Raw genomic sequence first — 25,437 nt, 5'->3', positions numbered from 1 at the left:
TTGTAGGTTTTGTTTATATCTATAGAGCATATAGATATTTTGTTTACATTATATTTAAGAATTTTGTTTCATATTTGCGGCATTGACAATATCCAATTGTTACTTCATGAAGAGTTCTAATTCAAATGATGGGACCTCACATTGAACCAAGGCACCACCTAATCAACTGAGAAGGCTTCTTTCTCCTTTTCGTCTCTGTATTTTTTTTTTAATTTATTTTATTTGTTACTCCCTATAATTTGTATAAATTTGAATACCTCTCTTTAGTTTACAAGAATGATGATGAACCTGTCTTTAGAACTTTTTTTTTAACTCTCTTACTCTCTCTCACTCATTATTAGCGATTAAAATGGTGACTCATTATATATCCTCTTTATTATCTTCCCAGACAAATATATACATCTATGTTTTTTGCATGCATCAAAGGTGAACATATTATGATCTTATATGTTGTTACTTATAATAGATAGTCATATACATTAGTTGTTTTCTTGTTTATTTCTCTTTTCTTTATTTCCTGATCCAAATAAAAGAAACATAGAATAGGAAAACCAAAAAGTAATAACCAGAAAGTAATTCTATCAAATGGGGGTGAACAACAAGCAATGTTTAGCCTACCAGAATTCTGCATCCAACTAGGAATTCCTTTGAAAAAAGGAAGAAGATATACAAATAAAAGTAAAAGTCACACCATTGATTATTATATTTTGGTAAATCCATCTCTATACAAATTGTATGGACCTATAGAGTTGGGTTATGTATGCTCTGGTGTAACATATGGATAGATTAGGTTGTGCAGTAGATGTTTTTGATTTAGAATTTAATTCTTAGGCTGGAGATTTAAGATTATTTTTGGCTTTTGCACAAGTAACTTAGTGGTGTATAATAATAATCTAACATCTAATGTTCTGTTAAAACACATGTCATATGTTTCCAAAGTTTGCTACTTTGATCATGATCACATGGGTCATAGTTACAGAAATCTACTTTTGGGTCCTTCAGAATCCTTTAAATAGAGATTTTGAGTTCATTGGAAGGATCAAAGTTATCTCCTAATCTAATATTGTAGGACAACCAATCTATTGAAAAGCCTTTTTTTTAGAATGTATACTTGTGATTTCCATTTTGAGTTTGTGGGTTTGTGGGTTTGTCTTGAGCCAATAAAATATAATTTTGCATGTCTTAAATTCATAATTCAGTAGTTAATCGCGACCCAGGTTTTAGCTTTAGGGTAAATAATTTTAGTTCATGACATATATAATGACATGAGTTCCATGTGCTACAAGTATGTTTTTGTGGGCACGTGAACTATACATTCCAGACCAATGTTTAGTAGCCAAATTTTAGCTTAAGGCAGGATGATATGCTGCTACGTTAGCATGTAAGCTATTGGTTTTGTTATTTATGATTTTAGATTAATGGACATTCCAGACAAAGACAAAGCTACTTGTCTAGACAGAAGGAGCAAGTTGAAAATTATTGGATAATGGTACATTGGTACCACTGCACTCTGTGTTGGAACCATATTTAGGGAACATGGGGATCCCACCTTTGATTCTATTCATTTTGTATTTAAATATGCAAGAAAGAGTAAAAATTAGGAAAGTTAATTGAGATTGAGTTTGTCTTTTTATCAATATTTTATATAAGAGTGAAAGAATTTGTAGGGACAGGATAAAAAAGATATAACATCTTCCATATAATAATTTTCTGAGACCGGGATTTTAATCCTACTACCACAATTTTTTTCCTTATTTTTATTCTCCCAATTACTCGGTATTACTCGCCTAGCAAGTAGTAAGCTATTTAAGCAATCTTCTCAAAGATGTGTCAAGTTAACTAATCACATTTTGCCTCGTAAAATGCAGTCCAAGGGCTGTTAGACTCAACTATTAAAATAGGGATGACATATCATTTAGGGAAGACTCCATAATTCCCAGCTCTTAAACTCCTCAAAGGAGTCGACCCCAAACTCAGAGAAGCAATACCATTTTGCTCCAAACTGCCTTGGGGATGTCTCCAAATCCAATTAGAGACCACTCCAAATGATACTTAGAAAGATTTTTTCAACCTTTTCACCTTTTAAAGCTTCTCAAATCAAATCTAAAGTCTTCCTAACCAATCTTGAGATCAAAAATGGGAAAAGTTAAGCCATTTTAATTAATATAACATTAAAACCAGTTATGGAGAATGATTTTAAAACATTCAGGCCCACATAAGTGCAAAAGAATTGTTTACACAAGAACTTAGGCTCAATTTGGAAAGAGCACTATTTTAAAAAATCATAGTGGACCAGGCGGTCGAACTGTTTGACCCAGGAATTGGTTGTGTTTTCGGATCCATTTTTTTGGTTGGACCACTTTTTTTTTTAGAAAAAAGGGGTTCAAGATAAGGGTAACTTTTCTTCCCTAATATCAAATAAAAATAATACTTTTAATAAAATAACTAAAGTAGCATAACTTTTATGAAAAAATATCAAATAAGGGACTGTAATACAGTCCCCTCTTTAAACCCGTAGATTGTGCGGCAGAGACCTTCAAATGAAAGATATAAGCGACACAGAAGGAAAAATAGGAGGGTGGTGTGGCAACAAGAACTGAGAGAGAAAGAGAGAGAGATGTTTGACTTTGAAAATTTTTCCCCAAATTGTTGAGTTGGGGTCAATATTATGGGGCCGTTCTTTTATCCGATTTTGAGAGGGGAAAAGTTGGTCAATGGGATTTTGGTTCCCATCGACAAAGAATCCCATGTTCTTTTTTCAGATTTATGTGGGGATTAGGGAAAGTTTATTTTTCTGGGTACCACTTACCCGGGTAAGTGATACCCATCTCCTAGGTGGGTAAATAACTTTTCCATTTAGGGGGAAAATTACCAACACTTGAATGGAACAAAAATGCCCCTTTTAATAATGGACTTTTATGGCTAAAATGGCCGTTGCTTTATTTACATGAGAAATAAAAGAATATGGATAAATGCATTTACCTGGGTAAGTTTTTCCTGGAAAACACTTACCTGAGTAAGTGCATTTACCCGGATAACTAACTTACCGAAAAGCGAACAAGGCCTATGTGTTGATAATTTTAAATACACTATGATGTATTGGCACTAATCAATTATTTAAGTCGTGCATCCTATAATGATTTAATTCTAGTACAAGCTACTTAACTTATTGCAAATTTTGGTTATCAAGCTCATAAGGAAGTCACGAAATTAATGAGCAAGCCAAAGCATGAAAGTTAAGCAATTGTACACAAGAAGTAAGCAATTTTAAAAGAGTACAAATACAAATAGATATGTACAATGCAAATATAGGTTTAGAAATATAAAATTCAGGGCTTTGCACAATACATATTTTGTTTATACTCTTTCCAAACTGACCCTTGGAAAGAGTATAAATACAAATATGTACATTCTAAATCTTATATATTGATGGAAGGAGCAGGGTTAGGTGAGAAGGGGTGGAGCTGTATTAAGAGATCATTGAATTCAAATGGCCACAAAGTCCAGCCAATGGATCTCACATGCACCATACTCTACTCTGAACTGATCCTAATTCCACCATAATGTGTAATATGTAATTTCAAAAACCTCCCAAAAATCAATGCTTAGGTTAGATTTAGATGGGTATTTTACTTCTATTTCTTTTAACAAAGCCCATACATCCCACATATATTACCCTAGGACAATAAAAGATTCTCAATTTGATGCAAAGATCCCAACACACCACAGGCACCAGCTAATTGAATAGATGCTTCTCACCGGTCTAAGATGGTGACTATCAGCAACCTTGACATGGGTCATGGGTACAAAACCGAGCAACCAGAATAGCCCACCAGACATCATTCTTTTTTATTCTTGTATGAGGGTCCATTGTGTATTAAGGCCTTGTTCGCTTTTCGGTAAATTACCTACCCGGATAAATGCAGTTATCTGGGTAAGTTTTTCCTATGAAACATTTACTCAGGTAAATGCATTTACCCATGCTCTTTTTATTTCTCATGTAAATAAGGCAATGACCATTTTAGTCATAAAAAATCATTATTAAAATGGGCATTTTTTGCCCATTCAAGTATTGGAAACTTTCCCCCTAGGTAAGAAAGTTATTTACCCACCTAGGAGATGGGTATCACTTACCCAGGTAAGTGGTACCCAAGAAAATAAACTTTCCCTAGTCCCTACATAAATCCGAAAAAAGAACATGGGATTCTTGGTCAATGGGAACCAAAATCCCATTGACCAACTTTCCCCCCTCTCAAAATCTGAAAAAAGAGCGCCCCCTAAGGCCTTGTTCGCTTTTCGGATAGTCACTTATCCGGGTAAGTGTTTCTCAAGAAAAATTTACCTAGGTAACTGCATTTACCCATGTTTTTTAATTTCTCATGTAAATAATAATGATCATTTTAGTCATATAAATGCATTATTAAAAGGGGCAATTTTGTCCCGTTCAAGTGTTGATAACTTCCCCCTAGGTGGGAAAGTTATTTACCCACCTAGGAAATGGGTACGTAAATCTGAAAAAAGAACATGGGAAATCCCATTGACCAACTTTCTCCCCTCTCAAAATCCAAGAAAAGAACACCCCCTAAGAGATATCCATTATGGTGGCATTACAGAGATATCAGCAAACCGGTCTACAATCTCAGTCTAATTCCACTATAATGCTTTTCAAAAGTGGTCTCAATCCAAGATGTCGCCATTAAAACAAGAATGAAGTGAGTTGTTAAACAGAAGAGAACAAAATTAGAAAAGCAAAGACCTTAAACATCGATCTCATGTTCCAGGGAATCGCAGAAATATCATAGATTTCAAATTAATCATATGGATAACTTAGTGCCGAAAGGAGTGAGGGAGGGTGTCGCCGGCGGTGTTCAGTTTCCATGGAGTTCGGTGGCTGTAAAAAAGATGGATAGAGACGAAAGAGAGAAAAATAAGAAAGAAGCTACAAAAGAGATAAGAGTGCAGTGGCTGTTTTGTGTTCAGGTCTGGTCCTGGTTGCTGCAACCGAATATGGGGATTGGGGAGAAAGGAGATAAGGTGACAGAAGAGAGAGAGAGAGAGAGAGAGAGAGAGAGATGGGGAAGGTGCATTACTGTGTTTGGGCCCAAGGTTGAAGACGATGTAGCATCTCACCTCTATGGAATGAGTTGAATGAAACAGAAACAAAAATGAGAATTCAGTTGGTAGGTTCTCTGACTCGTCGGAGTAGAGACCTGGGATCAAATCCTGCTGCCACCAGGGGTTGGGGGTTAAGGGAAAGGGGATGGGACTACCCCCTTACCCCCTTGTTGTGTAGCCATATGAAGCGGAAAAAAAAAATAAAAAACAAAAAAAACAAAAATAGAATAAAATTAAGATTTAAATATTACACACTTCATATGTTCATATCATAAACAAACGGCCCAAAACATTTAGAGAGTGTCCATTTGTGTCAAGTGGGGCCTTCAATTGTATTGGCATTCGTGCCACTAGTGCAGAATATGTGGCATAAAACTCACCTTTAATGGGCCAAACGTTGTTTGTGGCCTTTTTTTAAGTTATATTGTTGGCATAGCCATGGTTCTATTGATGGAAAATCAGTCCCTTTAAGCCAGTGGTGGGAAATTGATAGAATGAAGATAATAAAACTGTAAAGGTGTTCGGCAACATGTATGGTTTTGTTTTTGAAAACAAAAGCAAGTGCCATATAATTTTGCCGATGTACAAAACCAACCATTTTGTAGAACACCCCCTAACCCTAAACGATTGGCTTAAAACTAATGCATCTGTTGAACTTTGGTCATCTAACCGACAAACCATATTCTGCTGGGGCAAAAATGATAAGCTAATAAAAACATTGTTAGCTGGGTCAGTGACTTTTATGGGTCGTGCTTTTGGGTTGTTCTCTCGTAAGCCCAAAATCATTCGGCTGGTAGTCAATAAGATTAACTCTTAACTCTTGGTTGATGTTACTTACAATTAAGCACCTAAAGGGAGATTATTTGGTGCTAATTCCACCCACACGGAGGTTTGCAATTGGTAGTTTCTTTAATGTAATATATTGAAATCTGCGATAACTCTTACAATATATTGAAATCAGATGGCCTAAAGTATACAACCATGCCAATTCTTATTGGAGGTAATGTTTTATTTCAGCCCAAATTGGACAGACCCATTTGTCAACCAGTTGATTGGTAAGGTCTACTGCTGGTCGGAGACTTGAGATCGAATCCTGTGTACCTGGGTTGGGGGATGAGCTACCCGACAGACCCATTTAACTCGAATTTTTTGCATTACTCCAATAATAAACTCTCATGTTGCTTGTGAGGGCACGAACTTATATTAATGTCAGTCAATGAAAAAGCAGATTGGTCTGTTGGTTTATACCTCTCCAAAAGTACACAACCACCATGGAGAATCATCTCTGTAATTGCTGGCTGTTGAGAATCACACCTTTCTTGACTCTCGAGAATGTTTGATTAGGAGACCATGTACTTGGTCCTTGTGTCCTGAAGCGATCATTCTAACTGTAACTTCTGATATTTCAGAACAGAGATGAATGAATTGATGCAGCTTGCATTCATAAAAAAGGAAAAAAGGAAAAAACCACTGCCTTCGGAAGACATTGAGCATTTGATAGATGGAAAAGCTTTTAGGCCTTTACCCTGATCAATTCTACAAACTTGCAATTGAGGGGGGATTGTCAATGAAAAGAAGTATCTGTGGCATAAGCTCAACACTCGTAACAGAGAATTTTATTCAATGTGCCACGGCCTTTCCCCCTAGGCCCCTACTAGCTTTAGCTCTTTGTTGCAACTTCCTGTATCATGCCAGTGGACTATGAGGAGTATGATTTTAATTCAATCTGCCAGTTACCACGCTGTGTAAAATGTTAGTAACCAATCACGTGTGAATATGTATGTGTTTTATAGACATGGGACCCACACCCAAGTGTACAGAGCACTGGTACAAGTGTTAACTCATAATTGGTTATATAGCTTTTTGCACAATGTGGCAAACAACAGATCCATGCTCGTGCCAGACCTGTGCCATGATGCTTGTTCGTTAGATCCCTTCACATATTAATATGTAGGTTTCTTTAGATTCATCAGAGTTTCCAAGGGGCTATTTGATAACAGCCGAAGATGCTGAACTGAAAGCTTATAGTTGTCTCTTAGTGAATAAGATTTTAATAAGGTTGTGAGTTGGGTAGACTTGTATCTTGGAAAATTTTATTATTTAATTACTTTAAACTAAAAGACAAAGCAGGTCATGTAATAATTTTATTTTTATTATTTTTATCTTTATAAATTATAAAAAGATAAGAAAAAAAACATTTTTGACATTATTTGCATAGTATTCAAGGTGTCTAGGTGATTATGGGCAACGCTGGGTGCCTAATCGCCTAGGTGATAAAAATCTTATAATACAAAAAACTAACTTATTGCTAGTTCCCTAGTTTTATACTTTTATATACCATTCAATATGTATATTAATTGAAAAATAGCAATTCTCTATATTAAGAACATTAAAATTCCTCTAAAAATATGGCAAATCATCACATCTAAAAGATAAAAATCTTTTACATATATTAGTTTTATTGTTTTCAAAAATAATACTACTATAATAGGATTTAACAGAGAAATTTCACATCAATTAACTTTATATGATAAATATTCAAGATGGAAAGTAAAATAGAAAAAACGAGTAAAATGTATTAACACATACATTAATAAGATACAACAATATAAATGATAATATAAAAGTTGTTCCTTGTCATTTTTGTCGCCTAAAAGGGCACCTAGCTGCTAAAAGTCAAGACATTTGGGCGAGGCACCTAGCCAAAGGTGCCTAGTTGCCTAGGCGACTCCTTTACAACCATGATTATTTGTTGTCGAAACAATGGGTTTGATGAGTCTATCTTATAGTTCTTTCCTACCATGAAAATCATGTAAAATATATAAAACAAATTACTTTTTTTCAAATCCTTTCCAATGTTTTAGGGAAATCCAAACATCTACTAATGTAACCTAAAACACCATATATCTAATTGAGACATACTTTGCATTTCAAACAACAAAATATGCAGATTTACTGAACATTGAATGATTAAGTGAAAAAGGGGCAAAAACTTACCTCTCCCTCTTCTTGACTCCAATGGGTTTTCTTCCTTTTTATGCAAAATCTCAGGCATTTTTGCAGGTAGACTCTCTCACGTGCTTCTAAGGAGATGTGAAAATTGGAAGTGATAAAAAGCTATGGGAGAAAACAAAACTTTAAAAATACAGATTTCAACAAACCAGTCACTGTATCAGTCCGTATTGACCACTACATCTTCAATACCATGCAATACAAACAATACTGATATGACCTGACACCTAAATCCACTCCGCCCATGCCACATGTCAGTCCCTTTGAATACTGATACCATACACCCTGTGCCAGATATATCATTTATACCTTGAACCACGTTTACAAAGAAAATGTAAAACAACAGAAAAGAAAATATATAAATCATTAATACAACTAAAAAACAACTTAACGAAGCAGCGAAAGTGATATAAATTAAACCAAATTTGGAGGAACCTGGATATTAGAGGCCGTGATGGCTCGCTTGAAAGGGGAAAATGAGATTCCTTAGATTTAACAAATCTACGTAGACTGAAAAATGCGCTGATATCTGGTAAAGATTCAGACGGCACTGACATTCTTTTTAAATGCAATAATAAAGTAACCATCTTCTTCATTTCTTAAACTCAATTTTTACATCTCCAAGAAATCCCTTGTCAAGTAGTCATAAGGTTCTATAGATCATATACATCCTTTATGTCATACTTTCTTATGGTTTCATAAAAAGTAATTTTTAAATAACAAAATTAACCCTAAGCCTCTCGATGTTATCTCATCTATTTTTATGTGACAAAGATATCCCTAACACTTGCTAATATCTCTCTTCTCCAGTTCCCCTACCCCTGACCCCAAAAAATATATTCTACAACTACTGTTTGATCAATGAAATGAAGCACATTGATCGCTGTCTATTAGCATGCCAAATCCAAATATTAAACTAAGACACCTCAATTGATATGCCTTCATGTTCAACAATTTGTCACTTCAACAGGTCCTTCAACTATAGGTTAATATCATTTTGTTCGCCTTCATGTTCAACAATTTGCCACTTCAACAGGTCCTTCAACTATAGGTTAATATCATTTTGTTCATCTCTAGAACAACCATTATTTAAGGGTATTTTGGCTATATTAAAGCACACATTTCTGATCAGTACACTGTCTAACGTGTAGTAATTTCTTATAAGGTTAACTATGCTGTATGGAGCAAAAAATGTTGGACAGTCAAGAAACATATACAAAAAATGAGTGTGGCAGAGTAGTCGATCAAGACTACAATCAGTCTTGAATTCGAAAGCAAAAAGAAAGATTTCAGAAGAAAAGAAGAAGAGAGGGAGAAAAGAAGAAGCACACGAAGGGTTTTAGAAAAGAGAGAGAGAGAGAGGGTCAATCATAATGATCTGCCGACCCATTCTTAATATTTATATATGTTGACTAAGTGTAAAAGGGCTGAATTGCCCTTATTGCTTACATGGCAAATAAACTAATAAAAAGTTGAAATAACAAGCTGTAACAACAAACTGAAATAACTACCAACTAACACTGACATATCTAACAAAAAAAGCATATGCTATGCTGCCATACGAACACAGTGGGGACCACAGCAGTGGGGTCCACATCAGTGTTTTCTACACTCCCCCTCAAGTTGGGAATAGATATTTATCATTCCCAACTTGCATAGGTCTGCCTCTAATTTCTTCCTTGGAACAGCCTTGGTGAGAAGATCTGCGAGCTGCATGTTGGAGGTGATATACGGGAGACACTTCTTGAGACGAAATCCTTTCTCTAACAAAATGTCGATCGACTTCGATAGACTTAGTTCTGTCATGCTGTACCGGATTATGAGCTATATTAATAGCAACCTAATTATCACAATACAACATTAATGGCTTCTCATAAGCAATACCCAACTCCTCAAATAATGACTTCAGCCATAGGATTTCAACCACACCATTAGCCATAGATCTATAATCAGCTTCAGCACTAGAATGAGAAACAACACTTTGTTTCTTACTCCTCTAGGAGACAAGGCTACCTCCTACAAAGGCACAATATCCAGAGGTAGACCTTCTGTCATCAACACTCCCAGCCCAATCAGCATCTATATAGACATCTATCTTCATGTGATCATTATTCTTGAATAATATACCTCTACCTGGACATCTCTTCAAGTATGCTAGTATTCTCTCAACTGCAAGGAGGTGAGTAGTTCTAAGAGAGTGCATATATTGACTTAAAACGCTGACTGCATAACTGATGTTCGGTCGTGTGAGACAAAGATAGAGAAGTTTTCCAACCAACCGTTGGAACATAGCTTTGTCTTCAAGAGGCTCTCCACCCTCTGCACTGATCTTGTGATTCTATTCAATAAGTGTACCTGCAGGCTTAACACCCAACTTTCCAGTTTCTGCTAATAGATCTAGAACATACTTCCTTTGAGAAATAAAAATCCCATGTTTAGATCTAACAACCTCAATACCCAAGAAGTATCGTAGCTCTCCCAGATCTTTCACCTCAAACTCTTGATGAAGGAGTTGTTTAAGGGACTCAATCTCACTGTTATCATTCCCTGTCACTACAATATCATCCACATATACAGCAAGCAAAGTCAAGGAAGAGTCCACTCTTTTAATGAACAATGTATGGTCTGACTGGGCCTGTACATAGCCGAATTTTTCGAGGGCTTGTCTGAGTCTATCAAACCAGGCTATGGGGGACTGCTTTAGTCCATACAAGGCTTTATTCAACCGACAAACCTTCTTACCTGTCTCTGCATCATAAAATCCAAGAGGTAACTGCATGTAGACTTCTTCCTGTAAGTCTCCATTGAGGAAGGCATTTTTAACATCCATCTGGAACAAGGGCCAAGAATAACAGGCTGCAAGGGATAGCAGAACTCGAATAGTGGTCATCTTTGCTACTGGAGCAAAAGTCTCCAAGTAGTCTATACCATAAGTCTGAGTAAATCCCTTTGCAACTAACCGTGCCTTATACCTTTCAATGGAACCATCAGCATTATGTTTCACAGTAAATACCCATCTACATCCAACCGGCTTCTTTCCTTTAGGCTGGTCAACTAGCTCCCAAGTATTATTCCTCAGAAGGACATCCATTTCAACCTTCATTGCATCTTTCCACTCAGGAACTGACAAGGCTTCCTGCATTGTTCTGGGAATAGGAATATCAACAATGGATGTGAGAAAGGACCTGCAAGAGGGGGATAGGCGATCATAGGACAGAAACTGGGAAGTGCAGTGAGTTGTGGATGTGGTGCAACGCCGTTTGCCTTTACGGCTTGCAATGGAGAGGTCAAGGTCATCCAAAGAAGGTAAAGTAGCAACAATGGAAGGTATCTCAGGGGGACCTGGATCTGATAAAGGGATTGTGGTACCTGGATCTGGATTCGCAGAAGGAACTGGGGCTGGCCTGGACTGCTGATGACCGAAATCAACCTGCCTCCACCGCCTGTGATAGACTCTCAAATCCTGACACCTCTGACAACCCTCCCCATTACATCCCTCATCACTCAATGGAACAGGTAAAGGAACTTCTAATGAGTTAACCCCACTCTCACTACTCTCCCCCTGAGGAGAAACCCTAGGGTAATAGGGTACCTCCTCAAAGAAAGTAACATCCATCGAGACAAATCTCCTCCCAAAAGTAGGTTCATAGCAGCAATAACCCTTTTGAGTTTGTGCATAATCAAGAAAAATGCATTTGGAGGCCTTAAGATCAAATTTGGAACGATGAGGTCCAAGAATCTGAACAAAGCAAGTGCAACCAAAGGTTTTAAGGGGAACAGTAAATAATTCTTTATCAAGGTATAGAAGAGTAAAGGGAGGCTTCATGTCAAGAACCCGTGAAGGAACTCGATTAATGAGATACACTATTGTAAGAATAGCATCGCCCCATAAACGGATAGGCACATTGGAGTTAAACATAATGCTTCTAGCCACCTCCAATATGTGCATATTCTTCCTCTCAACAACCCCATTCTGTTGTGCTGTATAAGGACAAGTACTCTGGTGAATAATCCCATGATCAAGTAGATAAGAGGGTAAAGTATTTTTTCGCATTATCGAATCTGGAGATTTTGATTTTGACCCCAAACTGGGTTAAAATCATCTGATAAAAGATCTGGGTCAGAGAAGGAACCTCATCTCAAGAACGCATAAGGTAAACCCAAGAAAAACGGGTATAGTCATCAACAAACAACAAAAAATATCAGTACCCCCCCATAGAAGGGATGTGATATAGGCCCCAAACATCGGTGTGCACAACATCAAAAGAATTACTACTTCTTTTATTACTCAATGAATAAGATGTTCTACAATGCTTTGCAAGATCACAACTCTCACATCTCAAATTTGACATCTGAACAGACAAACAAATTTGGAAACTAACTCTTCAAATACCGAAAGGATAAATGACCTAACCGATTATGCCAAAGCATAACCGGACTAACAGACTGAGAAACAAAAGACTTCCTATCTTCATGATCTTTCCAATGAGAACTCTCTCCAAGCAGATAGATCCCATTCGTCTCACGGCCAGTCCCAATCACCTTCCTTGTCTCCAAGTCCTGAAAATACATCGATCAGGGAAAAAAGTTACTGAACAATTCTGATGTTTTGTAATACTACTGACTGAAAGCAAGTTAGTATCAAGCTTAGGAACATGTAGAACTGAAGATAAAGAAATGGTATTAGATAACTTGATGTCTCACTTGCTAGAAATGGGAACAAGGGAACCATCAGCAATGGACACTTTATCTCTACCAGAAGATAAGTGACATGTAGTGAACAGTGATGGCAAGCTAGTCATATGGCCAGATGCACCTGAGTCTATTACCCAACAATGTTCAATGTTACCTGGAGCTGAAGCATGGTAAGCTGAGGCCTGAGTACCTAAATGAGCAAAGGCTGATGTGGAAGGAGCTGATGATGACTGAGATGATTGAACTGAATTCCCAACTTCCTTTTCCAACTGAGTTAGGGCAGCCCGAACAGCAGCTAAGGTGTCTAGAGGCGTACCTTTTGTGCCCGATGAGGATGTAGAATCGGTATTAACATGGGCATTAACCCTTTTGTTCCTCAGTTTTGCTGGGACTAGATAAGGGTGTAGCTTCCAACATGTGTCTTTAGTATGCTTAGGTTTCTTGCAATGTTCACACACTAGATCCCGCTTATCTTCCTTCTTTATACCCCTTTTTGTATCACCCCCAGACTTAGGTTTAACTGCTGCCAAGGCTGGTGGGAAGGGATGATGATGCATCATAACCTTTCTCCTAGTCTCTTCACTATGCACCAAGGAATAGGATTGAGATGAGGTCACACTGTCCCTTGTTAGTATTTGTTGTCTCACAATATCATAGTCAGGATTCAAACCAGATAGGAATTCAAAAACCCTATTAGTTTCAACTTGCTTTCTATGAGTCTGCGCATCCTTCTGACTTTCCCACTCAAGTGTTTCTAGGTGGTCAATTTCATGCTACAAAGATTTCAAAGTAGAGAAGTAAACGGAGACCGGTTTCTCTCGTTGCTTAAGGTTATTAACCTCACACTTCAATTCATAGGCCCTAGCAACATTAAGGGGTTGAGAGTAAGTCTCTTTCATTACATCCCAGATTTCCTTGGCTGTTTTTGCCCACAAATAGTTCCGGCTGATATGTGGTTGCATAGAATTGCACAGCCATGTCATAACCAAATAGTTCTCCTGAACCCATTTGGTATACATTTGGTCCTCCTTAGATGGTTCTTTCACATCTCCCAACAGGTAGCTAAGTTTTCCTCTACCCCCAATGGCCATCATGGCCGATTGGGCCCATTCTAAGTAATTGGATCCATCAAACTTCACGGTTGTAATCTGAAAGGCATTCTCAAACATGTTACCAAAATTGCTAGTCCCCAAAACACCTTCCCCCTGATTCTTGAACTCCATTCTTGGTCAAGAATTAGCAATAAAAAACTTTTGAAGCTACTGTAATAGAACAACAGCACCTAAACAACTGGTAACAGCCGGCCTAGGTCTTCCAAAAACAAGGAAAAGAAGAAGCACACGAAGGGTTTTAGAAAAAAGAGAGAGAGGGTCAATCATAATGATCTATCGACCCACTCTTAATATTTATATATGTTGACTAATTGTAAAAGGGTTGAATTGCCCTTATTGCTTACATGGCAAATAAACTAATAAAAAGCTGAAATAACAAGCTGTAACAACAAACTGAAATAACTACCAACTAACACTGACATAACTAACAAAAAAAAATGTTCTATGCTGCCATACGAACACAGTGGGGTCCACATCAGTGTTCTCTACAGGCAGAAATGTTCATGCTGAGTTTTTTTTTTTTTTTTTTTGGTATTTAGTGCATGCTGAGATGATTAAATGGAAAAACTAGAAATGATAGGGTCAGAAATGAAGTCATTGGAAATAATTTAGGAATAGCTCCAATAGGTGACAAAATGAGAGAAAATATACTAAAATGCTTTTTTTTTGGTATTCATATACCAAGATGGTTTGGTGACATGTATTGAAGACTTTTGACAAAACCCATAATAAGTGATTTGTTTGTTGCAAGTTGAAGGGGTTAGAAGGGGTAGTAGACCAAAAAGGACATGGATAGTAGTACGAAATTATTTAATAACTAAATATATAACAATGGAATGATGGATATAGCATTAAACAAAACAGAATGGCAAAATAGGATTCATGTAAGCCAACACCAAAAAGTTGGGATAAGAGTTGGATGATAATGATGATTTACTGGAACCTTTGACAGGGAATTCCTTGGAGGTATCTAGAATGACTTGGGAGTTTAGGCATTGTCAATAAAGTGAAAAGGAGGTTTTAGATAATTTCCCTAAAAATAGAAAGAAAAACCATCATAATACCAAATTGTCTTCCAGCAATGACCTCAGACATAAAGCTATTACAGTAGGGCTGCATTTTGAAAGAATGCAAGTGCAGAACCAAAGTGAATTTGCACTTCAATTTGGTTTTGCAGGTTGTTAGTAAGAATGCATTTTTGTACTGAAAATGAAAGTTTCTTCAACCAGTTTTGCGTTCAAAATAAGAGCAAAGTTTGATACAAAAATGAAATAAGTTGGTTAATTTAAAATCACTTTTTACACTAATTACCAAACGCAGCCTTGAGGATTCCCAATAATAAGCTCTCTTGACACAAATTATGCTAATAGAACGGAACAGACTACAAAACTGCACTAAATTTGTATAGTAAAATGGACTAGCATGGCAATACACTTCATTTTAGAAAGAACACATCCAACAAGAAACAATACCATACAAGCTTAGCAAATATGCAAGTGGATATCTGTATTACCCATGTTGGTTAGGATAAACACAAATAGTATCAACTTTCCATTTGAATAACAAAGATCTGGCCGTGAATCATGATCTAGAGTATTACAATATGGGTAGTACTGCAATAATTGAAAGATTAATAAATTTTCAATGAGTCCAATCTTCATAACAGCAACCACATTACCAGAAAAGCAAAATCAGTCCATCTCCTGAGTCCAGATCTTCACTGTCTTGTCATTCCCAAGTGCACCAGATGCAATCATATTCTCAGATGGGTGGCATGTGACAGATATAACAGTATCTGTATGACCTTCCAATACCTGTGCTATTTTTCTGGTTTGAAGCTCCCACAGGTAAACATGGTTATCCTCTGAACCGCTGACAATATACTTTCCATTTGTTACAGAAAAAGTCGAAGATATGCAAAATTTTGAATTAACATGACCAGTGTATGTCTTCAAGAATTTCCCAGTTGAGAAGTTCCAAAGTCTCTGCAAAACACCATAGCATAGATCAAGTCCAGAGTGTGTCAGTAAAAAAGCAGAGCAACATATGCATATTACACACTTAATCCACACAAGCGCACGCACACACACACACAAACTAACATGGATATAAAAATCTCCAAGAGGAGAGCAAGCATTGAAGATCCCCCAGAATTGGCCCCTAGCTATTGAAGAGTGAAATTTTAAAAGTGTATCCACATGTTGTAAGTTGCAATGAAGCAAAAGGTGTTCAGTTGATTCCATAAGGTTTCCACACAAGTGACATGTATTTACCAATTGCACACCCCTGACTACCAATCAATACATTTTTTTGGTAGTAAATAAAAAATAAATTTTATTAAGAAAGAAAGAAGAGAGAGAAATTACAAGATGGATATCACCAACAAAACAGTAGAAACAATTCCAAGGCCGGAAACTTCCCTCTAAACTTAAACCATGACCATCCCAAAGTCAAGATAAGAAAGCAACATAGCCAACAGTTCACAACAAAAAGAGACCCTTTGAGCAATTCTTATCCACCCAAAAAGAAACAAATTGTCCCAATAATTCACAGAAATGACCCGCCTAATCAACATGAACTCAAAAATAGAAAACTTCACATCTTTACATTCCCTACAATATCTCAACCCAAAACAACCCTGCAAACTAAACATTTACTCTATTTCTCCAATAGCATGAGAAAAAACTGTGCCTCTTTGTTTTCTTTATCTTCTTATTAGGACCCACCCCGAGGAGACCCATCTTCAATGTTTAATGGTGCATTTATTCTTAAACCTTCTTATTACACCAGGCAATTGTTCTCTTTCATTTGAGTCTTTAGACTTATCCATACCTTTCTAATTCAAGAACCACATTCTTCTCAAATGTTTAGGCCGCCAACTGCTCTCCAACTCCTTCAACACCTTCTACAACCTCATTAGAATTTCGCAACTCCTATTGGTCATTCGTTGGCCTTCCCTTTCCATCCACCAAAACAAAATTTTCTTTTGCTTCTTTATAATTTGAATTTCCACAGTACTTCTCTTCTAATTCCTTGAATGTCTTCCTTGCAAGAGAAGCACGAGTTGCACCTCAACAAACAGTAATCAAAAGATATAGCAGTAGAAGTAACCCAAAATACAGCCTATCAGTATCGAGGAGAAGGCAAGAAAGTATGTTACAAAGCAACCCAAAACAGATGCTCTCTATTAACTCCTTGTTTTGCAAGAGAATCAGCCAAAGAATTTTCCAACCATCATACCCACTGGATTTTGAGTCATATTCCCTGTTAGCCAAAACACTCTCTTGAGGATGTCCGTGAAACACCAAACTACTCATTCTGGGTCCCTTAGCCACCCCACAACTATTTGAGAATTACCTTCAATTTGTAGCCTCTCTATTCCAATTTGATTTGCAAGCTGAATTCCCTGAAGTGCAGCTAATAATTCTGCTCTAGTCGAATCTCCTGAACCGCTGGGCCTGAGAACAAGGCTAAAAGATTGCTGTCTTTATCTCTCAACACCCCACCTATACCTAAAGGGCCAGGGTTACCTTGGCTACTTCCACCGAAGTTCAATTTAACAAAACCTTCATGGGGAGGGGGGGACCCAATCTGTAAATAAACCTTCCTTACACGAAGAACTCATAGCCACTGCAGCTCAATTTTCCGAAAGTCAGCAAAGGAGAAAGAATGAAACAAAACTGTTGTTTTCAACCATTGTATTACCCTTGTCAGAATGCAGCCCTTGACTTTCTGAGAGGCTTCTTGTTATGGACGAATTCGTTGGGAAGAAGTACCACCGCCGGCAGCAGCAGTGACGTGGTGCCCTCATCGGATTGTCTAGCTCATCCTATCTTATCCTTATCTTATCTCATCAGTTTTCTTATCTTAATAAGGATTAGTAGAGTCTGATCTATCTTAGGGAGTTTTATCTTTATTGAGTAGGGAGTCTTATCTAGGAGTCTTATTTATCTTATCTGTAAGCAGTATAGTTTAACAAGGAGTCTTCCTACAAAGAGGACTCTTACCTCTTGTAATCCCCTATTTAAGGGGCTGAGATCATTGAATAAAGGCATCGAATTTCAGTCAAGGAAGAGTGAAAGGAGAGTTAGGTGATCTCTTGGACAAATCACCCTTTAGAACGCCAAGATAGGTTCTGCAAGAAAGGGGAGGAACAAGGGAAAACAGGAGGTTTTCCCTGTGGACCGACCCGTGACGAGATCCTACTCCCGGGCCCATAACATTCTGGTATCAGAGCCAAACGTCATGGGCGATCTGGAGCAGCTGTCGTCCAAGGTCCACGAACTGAAGCACAGGCTCGTGGAGAACAACGTGGAGGTACGTGAAGTCAAGGACGATGTCCGGGAGCTGTGACGATTGCTGGAGTCGTATTTCTCTAACAAGGAGAAGAGTCACGAAGGGACGGCAACCACCAACAGCCGCCGACCAGATTGGACGGAGTCGTTACAGCAGACCGTCGCCCCGGCGGCCGCCGTTGTTCCCAAGTACAGCAGGCTGGAGTTCCTGTCTTACAATGGCACCAGAGATCCGTTGGGATGGCTATACCGTTGTGAACAGTTCTTTCGCAATCAGCGCACGGAAGACAGAGATAAGGTCAGCCTGGCCGCTTGCCATCTAACGAAGACGAAGGAGGCGCAGCTCTGGTTCTACTGACTGGAACAGGAAGAACCAGGGCTCAGTTGGGGCTCAATTCAAATCCTACTGCCTCATCAGGTTTGGGCCCCCATTGACGAGCAACCCGCTAGAGGAATTGATCAACCTCAAGCAGACAGGAATCGTGGTCAAATACCAGTGTCAATTTCAGACCCTCCTTGCCAGAGCAGCCTCGGTACGACCGGATCAGCAGGTAGACATGTTCACCGCAGGGTTAGCAGAACCCCTACGGGTGGATGTGGAGATGCAACACCCTCCCAACCTGGTCACAGCCATGAACCTAGCTCGTGCCTTCGAACTCAAGCTACAGCTTAGCCACAGGACCTTTAGTGTGGGTCGACCGCCGTCATCGTTGACGCCCTCGAAATCATCCGGGGTGGCCCCTTCTTCGGCAACCAACAGGGAACAGAAACTTCATACAGGTAACGTTCCCAAGACGGCATCAAGCATGGGAAGCAGCATGACGGCACCACCCATTAAACGTTTGTCTAGAGCCGAGATGGCAGATCGCCGGGCAAGGGGGCAATGCTTAAACTACGATGATCTATACTCGGCGGGGCATAGGTGCAAGAGGCTATTCTGCCTTCTGGTGGACGAACAAGAGGAAGACAAGGATGAACCCGTAGCGTTAGAACCCGAGATCTCCCTCCACGCGATTACCGGGATAAAGACCTCTCAATCTATGCAATTGCAGGCGCAGGTGGCAGGGAAACCAGTACGTATCCTCGTGGATTCGGGAAGCACGCACAATTTTGTAAGTGAGCAAGCTGCCCTCCAGTTAGAATTACCTACGAAAATCAGACCACAACTGTAGGTAGTCGTAGCAAACGGAGAGAGGGTTCACAGTCTCGGAATCTATAAGAACATCCAAATACAGGTTGAATCCGAATCCTTCTCTGCTGATTTATTCGTGCTATCCTTAGATGAATTTGATAAAGTTCTGGGAGTTAAATGGTTGATCACCCTAGGCCCAATCCTATGGGATTTCAACGCTCTAACAATGACATTCCGCTTGAATGGAAAACAAGTTACGTGGCAGGGAACCAGAGTAAAGGCAAAAAAAACGTAGGTGCATACACTTCAGGGCTAATCAATAAACACAGCGGATATGGAAAGAGTCCTCACCGATTTCTCAGATATATTCCAAGAACCCAAGGGACTTCCACCCTCCCGAGCCTGCGATCATCGGATCCCTCTGGTGACGGGTTCAGAACCCGTTGTCGTCCGGACTTATCGCTACCCACATCTGCAGAAGGACGAGATAGAGAAACAGTGTACGGACATGATGAAACAAGGAATCATCCGTCTTAACCGCTCCCCCTTCTCCTCACTGCTTCTGTTGGTACCAAAGCGAGATGGTACTTGGAGATTCTGTGTGGACTACAGAGAGCTCAATAACCGGACCGTCAAGGATAAATTCCATATCCCCATTGTGGACGAACTGTTGGATGAACTCCACGGAGCCCAGTACTTCTCGAAATTAGACCTACGGTCGGGATATTTTCAGGTCCGGATGGCTTCCGAGGATGTAGAGAAAACTGCCTTCAGGACGCACCATGGTCACTTTGAATTTCTAGTTATGCCGTTCGGTCTCACCAACGCCCCATCCACATTCCAGTCTCTGATAAACGAGGTATTTCAGTCCCACCTTCGCAGATTTGTCTTAGTGTTCTTTGACGACATCTTAGTCTACAGTAAATCATGGATAGAACACGTGCATCATCTACGGACTGTTTTTGAACTCCTGCGACAACACAAGCTCTTCCTTAAGCGGTCCAAATGCTATTTTGGGGAGCGTCGGGTTCTTTACTTAGGACATATAATCAGTGGGCAAGGTGTCACAGTGGATGGGTCCAAAATTCAAGCAATCAAGGAATGGCCCAAACCTCAATCCACCAAGGCTCTCCGCGGATTCCTAGGTCTGACAGGATACTACCGCAAGTTTGTACAAAATTACAAACTCTTGGCTGCCCCATTAACCAATATGTTAAAGAAAAATGTCTTCCATTCGGACGACGCAGCTGATGCAACCTTTGCAAGTTTAAGGGATGCCCTCAACTCCACACCAGTTCTGCAGTTGCCAAATTTTGACCTCAAATTCACGGTCGAATGCGATGCATCAGGTATAGGTATTGGAGCCGTATTGCAGCAGCTAGGACACCCGATTGCCTTCTTTAGCCGCAAACTGGCTGACCGACATCTAAAATTACCCGCCTACGAGCGTGAACTGATTGGGTTAGCTAGGGCAGTGCAACACTGGAGGCCATACTTGTGGGGAAGGTCCTTCGTCGTCAAGACTGATCACTACAGCCTCAAGTATTTGTTGGAGCAGCGGCTTACCACTTCGCCTCAACAACATTGGGTTAGCAAACTACTTGGTTTTGATTTCCGGGTAGACAATAAGGCGGGATCCTTAAATCGTGCCGCTGATGCCTTGTCTAGACGCAACGAAGATACTATGCTCCTTTGTGCGATTTCACACCCCCGAGTCACCCTGTTGGAAGACATCAGGAACACGCTGCCACAATCACCAAAGTGGACGGACCTTGTTCAGAAAATACAGTCCAGGACAACCAACCCAAGCTGATCCGTTCACGACGGGCTGGTATTATACAAAGGACGTATATACCTTCTAGCCTATTTTTCCTTAATTCCCTCTGTCATCTCCAGTATACATAACTCCACCCATGAAGGCATTCAGAAGACACTGCATCGCGTCCAAGCTGATTTCCACTGGCCATGTATGAAAACTTCTATTTGAGACTTCATCCATAACTGCTCCACGTGCCAACAACACAAATGGGAAAACCTACACCCGGCTGGCCTTCTTCAGCCCCTCTCAATTCCAACACAAATCTGGGTTGATATCTCCATGGATTTCATTGAGGGCCTACCCAAGGTGGGCGGAAAATCGGTTCTATTCGTGGTGGTGGATCGCTTTTCTAAGTATGCCCATTTCATTCCTCTGTCACACCCATACAGTGTTGTTTCAGTTGCCCACGTTTTCTTTACGCATATTTTCCGTTTACATGGGCTAACAGAATCCATCATCAGCGACAAGGACCCAGTTTTTACTAGTGCCTTCTGGAAGGAACTGTTTCGTTTGCATGGTACGACCTTAGCTTTTTCCTCTGCTTACCATCCTCAGACACACAGCCAAACAGAGGTAGTGAACCGTACGATCGAGATGTATCTCCGCTGTTTTGTTGGAGACCAACCACGTAGGTGGGTTGATTGGCTCCCCTGGGCCGAATATTGTTATAACACGGCCTATCATTCTTCCCTCGGCATGACACCCTTCCGAGTCGTCTATGGCCAAAACCCTCCTTGCCTGTTATCCTATGAGCCTGGTTCGACTCGATTGGATGAGATTGATCGTTCCCTACAAGAGCGCAATGCCCTCCTAGCTGAAGTTTCCCTCCGCTTACAACAAGCGCAATTATGCATGAAGCACGCCTATGTCCAGCATCATCGAGAACTAACCCTTCAACCAGGACAGTTTGTATGGTTGAAGATCCAGCCCTATCGACAACGCTCCTTGAGACACAAGGCGGCCCCCAAATTAGCACCTAAATTTTATGGACCCTTCAAGGTTTTACGGCGGATCGGCACAGTTGCATATCAGCTCGAACTGCCAGAGCACAGCAAAATCCATGATATTTTCCACATTTCCTTGCTCAAGCCGTTTACAGGTACTCCTCCGGACCAAGTACCCCCCCTACCACCCCTAAAAGACGGCAAACTCGTCCCCCAACCTCGGGCTTTTGTTCAATCCAGAATCAATCAGGGAGTTCTCGAGGTCCTGGTGGAATGGGACCACTTACCATCAACCAAAGCCACCTAGATTCCCTTGACTGAACTCCGGGACACATCCAGATCTCAAGCTTGAGGACAAACTCGTAGTCCAGGAGGGGAGTAATGTTATGGACGCATTCGTTGGGAAGAAGTACCGCCGCCGGCAGCAACAGTGACATGGTGCCCTCATCGGATTGTCTAGCTCATCCTATCTTATCCTTATCTTATCTCATCAGTTTTCTTATCTTAATAAGGATTAGTAGAGTCTGATCTATCTTAGGGAGTTTTATCTTTATTGAGTAGGGAGTCTTATCTAGGAGTCTTATCTATCTTATCTGTAAGCAGTATAGTTTAACAAGGAGTCTTCCTACAAACAGGACTCTTACCTCTTGTAATCCCCTATTTAAGGGGCTGAGATCATTGAATAAAGGCATCGAATTTCAGTCAAGGAAGAGTGAAAGGAGAGTTAGGTGATCTCTTGGACAAATCACCCTTTAGGACGCCAAGATAGGTTCTGCAAGAAAGGGGAGGAACAAGGGAAAACAGGAGGTTTTCCCCATGGACCGACCCGTGACGAGATCCTATTCCCAGGCCCATAACACTTCTTTCCTTCCCTTGAAAGATTCTGTTGTTCCTTTCCTCCCAGAGAGTCCAAAGTGAAGCTGCTCCAATCACTTCCACATCAACTTTCCTCTTTTTGTAGGCCAAGCAAAAGCTGAGGACTCAAAAAATAGAGCTACTTCTGTTGGAAAACTCCACCTACACTCAAAAAGAGCAAAAATCCAAGTCCAAATTGTTGCAGCAAAAGAGCAGGATAAAAAAAAGTGAGAATAATCCTTGCTATTAGATTTGTGAAGAAAACACCAAAAGGGGGAAATGCATAAGTGAGGCCTTTTCTTTTGCAATAAGTCCAAAGTGTTGGCTTTCCCATGAAAAACCTCTCAGCAAAACACTAAAACCTTAGGGGGAACAGGCCTAGTCCAAACTTCCTGAACTGGGAAATCCAGAGGGGAAGTGATGTAAGATCAGCTCAGTTTTGGTCATTAGAGAATGTTGAATGGTCTTATTGATCAGGGTTTTATGGCTGTCAATGGCTGTAATGGCTTCTTGAAGGAATAAGAGAAAAAATAAGGAGAGAAAGAAGAGAGAAAATACCGGGAATCACTCACAGGGTGCCTAGAATCACTCTAGGACATGGGAATCACTCACCATAGTTAGCATAAGCTGAAGAAAAACTCAATAAACTTCATTGCCTTTGTGTAAAACGTCCATACATACTTATAGACTCTAAACTCATAATAATCCTAGGAGTCAAACTATTAGATCAATAATCCTAGTAGGACTCAAACTAAGTTGTCATATCCTATTTCAATTCAAAGACTCAATAACTCTAATCCTACTTATGCAATGACTCTAAAATTTTAAACATAAACAAACTATAACTAGACAATTTAAACCCTATTATTGGACCCCCCCCACACACACAAAAAATGCAAAATGACAAAAATACCCCTACTGTCCAAAAATACAGAAATACATAAATTTCATAAAATTCCAATTTTCCCTCTTCAGCTCCTGTATCATTCTCCCCCAGTTCAAAAAAACTCATCCTAGAGTAGGACTTCCCACAGCTACATGCTTGGACTGTAGAGTAAAGGGCATGCACAGAACTAGAAAAGGAACGTATTTCTGAAACACTGCCTTCCATAACCATCTTTGTTAAATCATCAATAACATTAGTTTCTTGAACACTTAATTCATCAACCAGCTATGGTGATGAATCTTCCCCTCACTTATCCAAACTCTCAACTACAACATTTGGAGCTTTTCCTTCAACCTCTAGCTTAGGAATCATCTCTATGTGTTCTGCTATCCTTGGTTCTTCAACAAACTCTAGGACTCCTTCCATTGTTGATGTTGGGGGAACTTGTGCTATGTTAGGTTGTAATTCTTGAATTGGTTCTAGTTGAACTTGAAAGGTAATGTCACTTACTTCCATACTAGGATCTACTACAATCAGCAGATTTGTATCTTGCACCTGAATTTATTTAACTTGCTCCGCTTCTATTTCTTCTTGATCATTAACCTCAAGCTGATCATGGGTGTCGGAAACTCCAGTAATTTCTATTTTCTCTTGGCCTGCACCCTCTTGATTTTTAATATCTACAACTTCTATAGCTCGAAATTCTTCTTTAGCTTCATCCCTAACTTCAACTTTAGGATAGGCATCAATATGCAAGGAATCATCTACTTTCTTTTTAACTTTGTACCTTCTTCCCCTTGACTTCAAGTTCTTTGTTGTAACCTATTGCTTCTTCTTTTGCTTGAAATTAGTTAGCTCCATATATAAATCATCATGGAAATCTATTGGGATGTACTTTTTTGCAAACACCTCTTCATCTCTGCCCATGTATTAATTGGATAATCACCTCTTTTTTCTAGTCGTTGCTCAAGAGTTCTCCACCATACTTTAGCATGACCCGTCAGCTTCATGCATGCAAATCTAATCCTTTGTTTGTCAAACATATCATGCCAATCAAAATATTCTTCTAGTCCAGCAACCCAATCAAAGAATGCTTGCAGATCATCATCTCCTTTGAAATCTGGTATTACCCTTTCTCTTCTAACATGTTTGAAAACCTTGCTCCCATAGCCAACAATATTAGATTTGTTTTCTTCCACCATCTTCTCAAATAAGTCAACCAGAGAGCCTTCATATGGTTCAAAAGCCCAATTATTATTGATTCTAGACCTGTAAGATTGTGTAGAAGATACCCTAGGCCTATAGAATCGGTAACTTGGTGAGAACATAGTGAATAAACCATTAGCTTTGATACAAACTGATGTAGGACCAGCTCAGTTTTAGTCCTTAGAGAATGTTGAATGGTCTTATTGATCAGAGTTTTATGGTTGTCAGTCGCTGTAATGGCTTCTTGAAGGAATAAGAGAGAAAATAGGGAGAGAAAGAAGAGAGAATACCTGAATCACTCACAGGGTGCCTAGAATCACTCTAGGACATGGGAATCACTCACCATAGTTAGCATAAGCTAAAGAA

At 39.5% G+C, this 25,437-nt stretch overlaps 1 protein-coding gene across 4 annotated transcripts in view; it reads right to left on the bottom strand.

The window, feature by feature from the left end:
* Positions 1–8,068: 8,068 nt before the first annotated feature.
* The window catches only part of LOC148876363 (uncharacterized), a 37,930-nt gene continuing 20,561 nt past the window's right edge, over positions 8,069–25,437 (bottom strand). Inside the window, exons 2-3 of one of the 4 annotated variants that reach the window (XM_088966681.1) lie at positions 15,613–15,919; positions 8,069–8,412 (exon numbers count right to left, since the gene is read on the bottom strand). In XM_088966681.1, the coding sequence (XP_088822807.1) occupies positions 15,626–15,919 (294 nt within the window). In that variant the 3' untranslated portion in view covers positions 8,069–8,412; positions 15,613–15,625. Of the gene's footprint in view, positions 8,437–12,378; positions 12,688–15,372; positions 15,920–25,437 lie in introns of those variants that run through there. The other 3 variants (XM_088966682.1, XM_088966680.1, XM_088966679.1) reach the window with 3 other exon arrangements.

The sequence above is a fragment of the Nelumbo lutea genome, chromosome 1 (assembly GCF_056320005.1).
Source record: "Nelumbo lutea isolate HS-2025 chromosome 1, American lotus-T2T, whole genome shotgun sequence".
Taxonomy (NCBI): domain Eukaryota; kingdom Viridiplantae; phylum Streptophyta; class Magnoliopsida; order Proteales; family Nelumbonaceae; genus Nelumbo; species Nelumbo lutea.
Note: the sequence above shows the minus strand (reverse complement) of the source record. Positions and strands in the feature narration are given on the sequence as shown.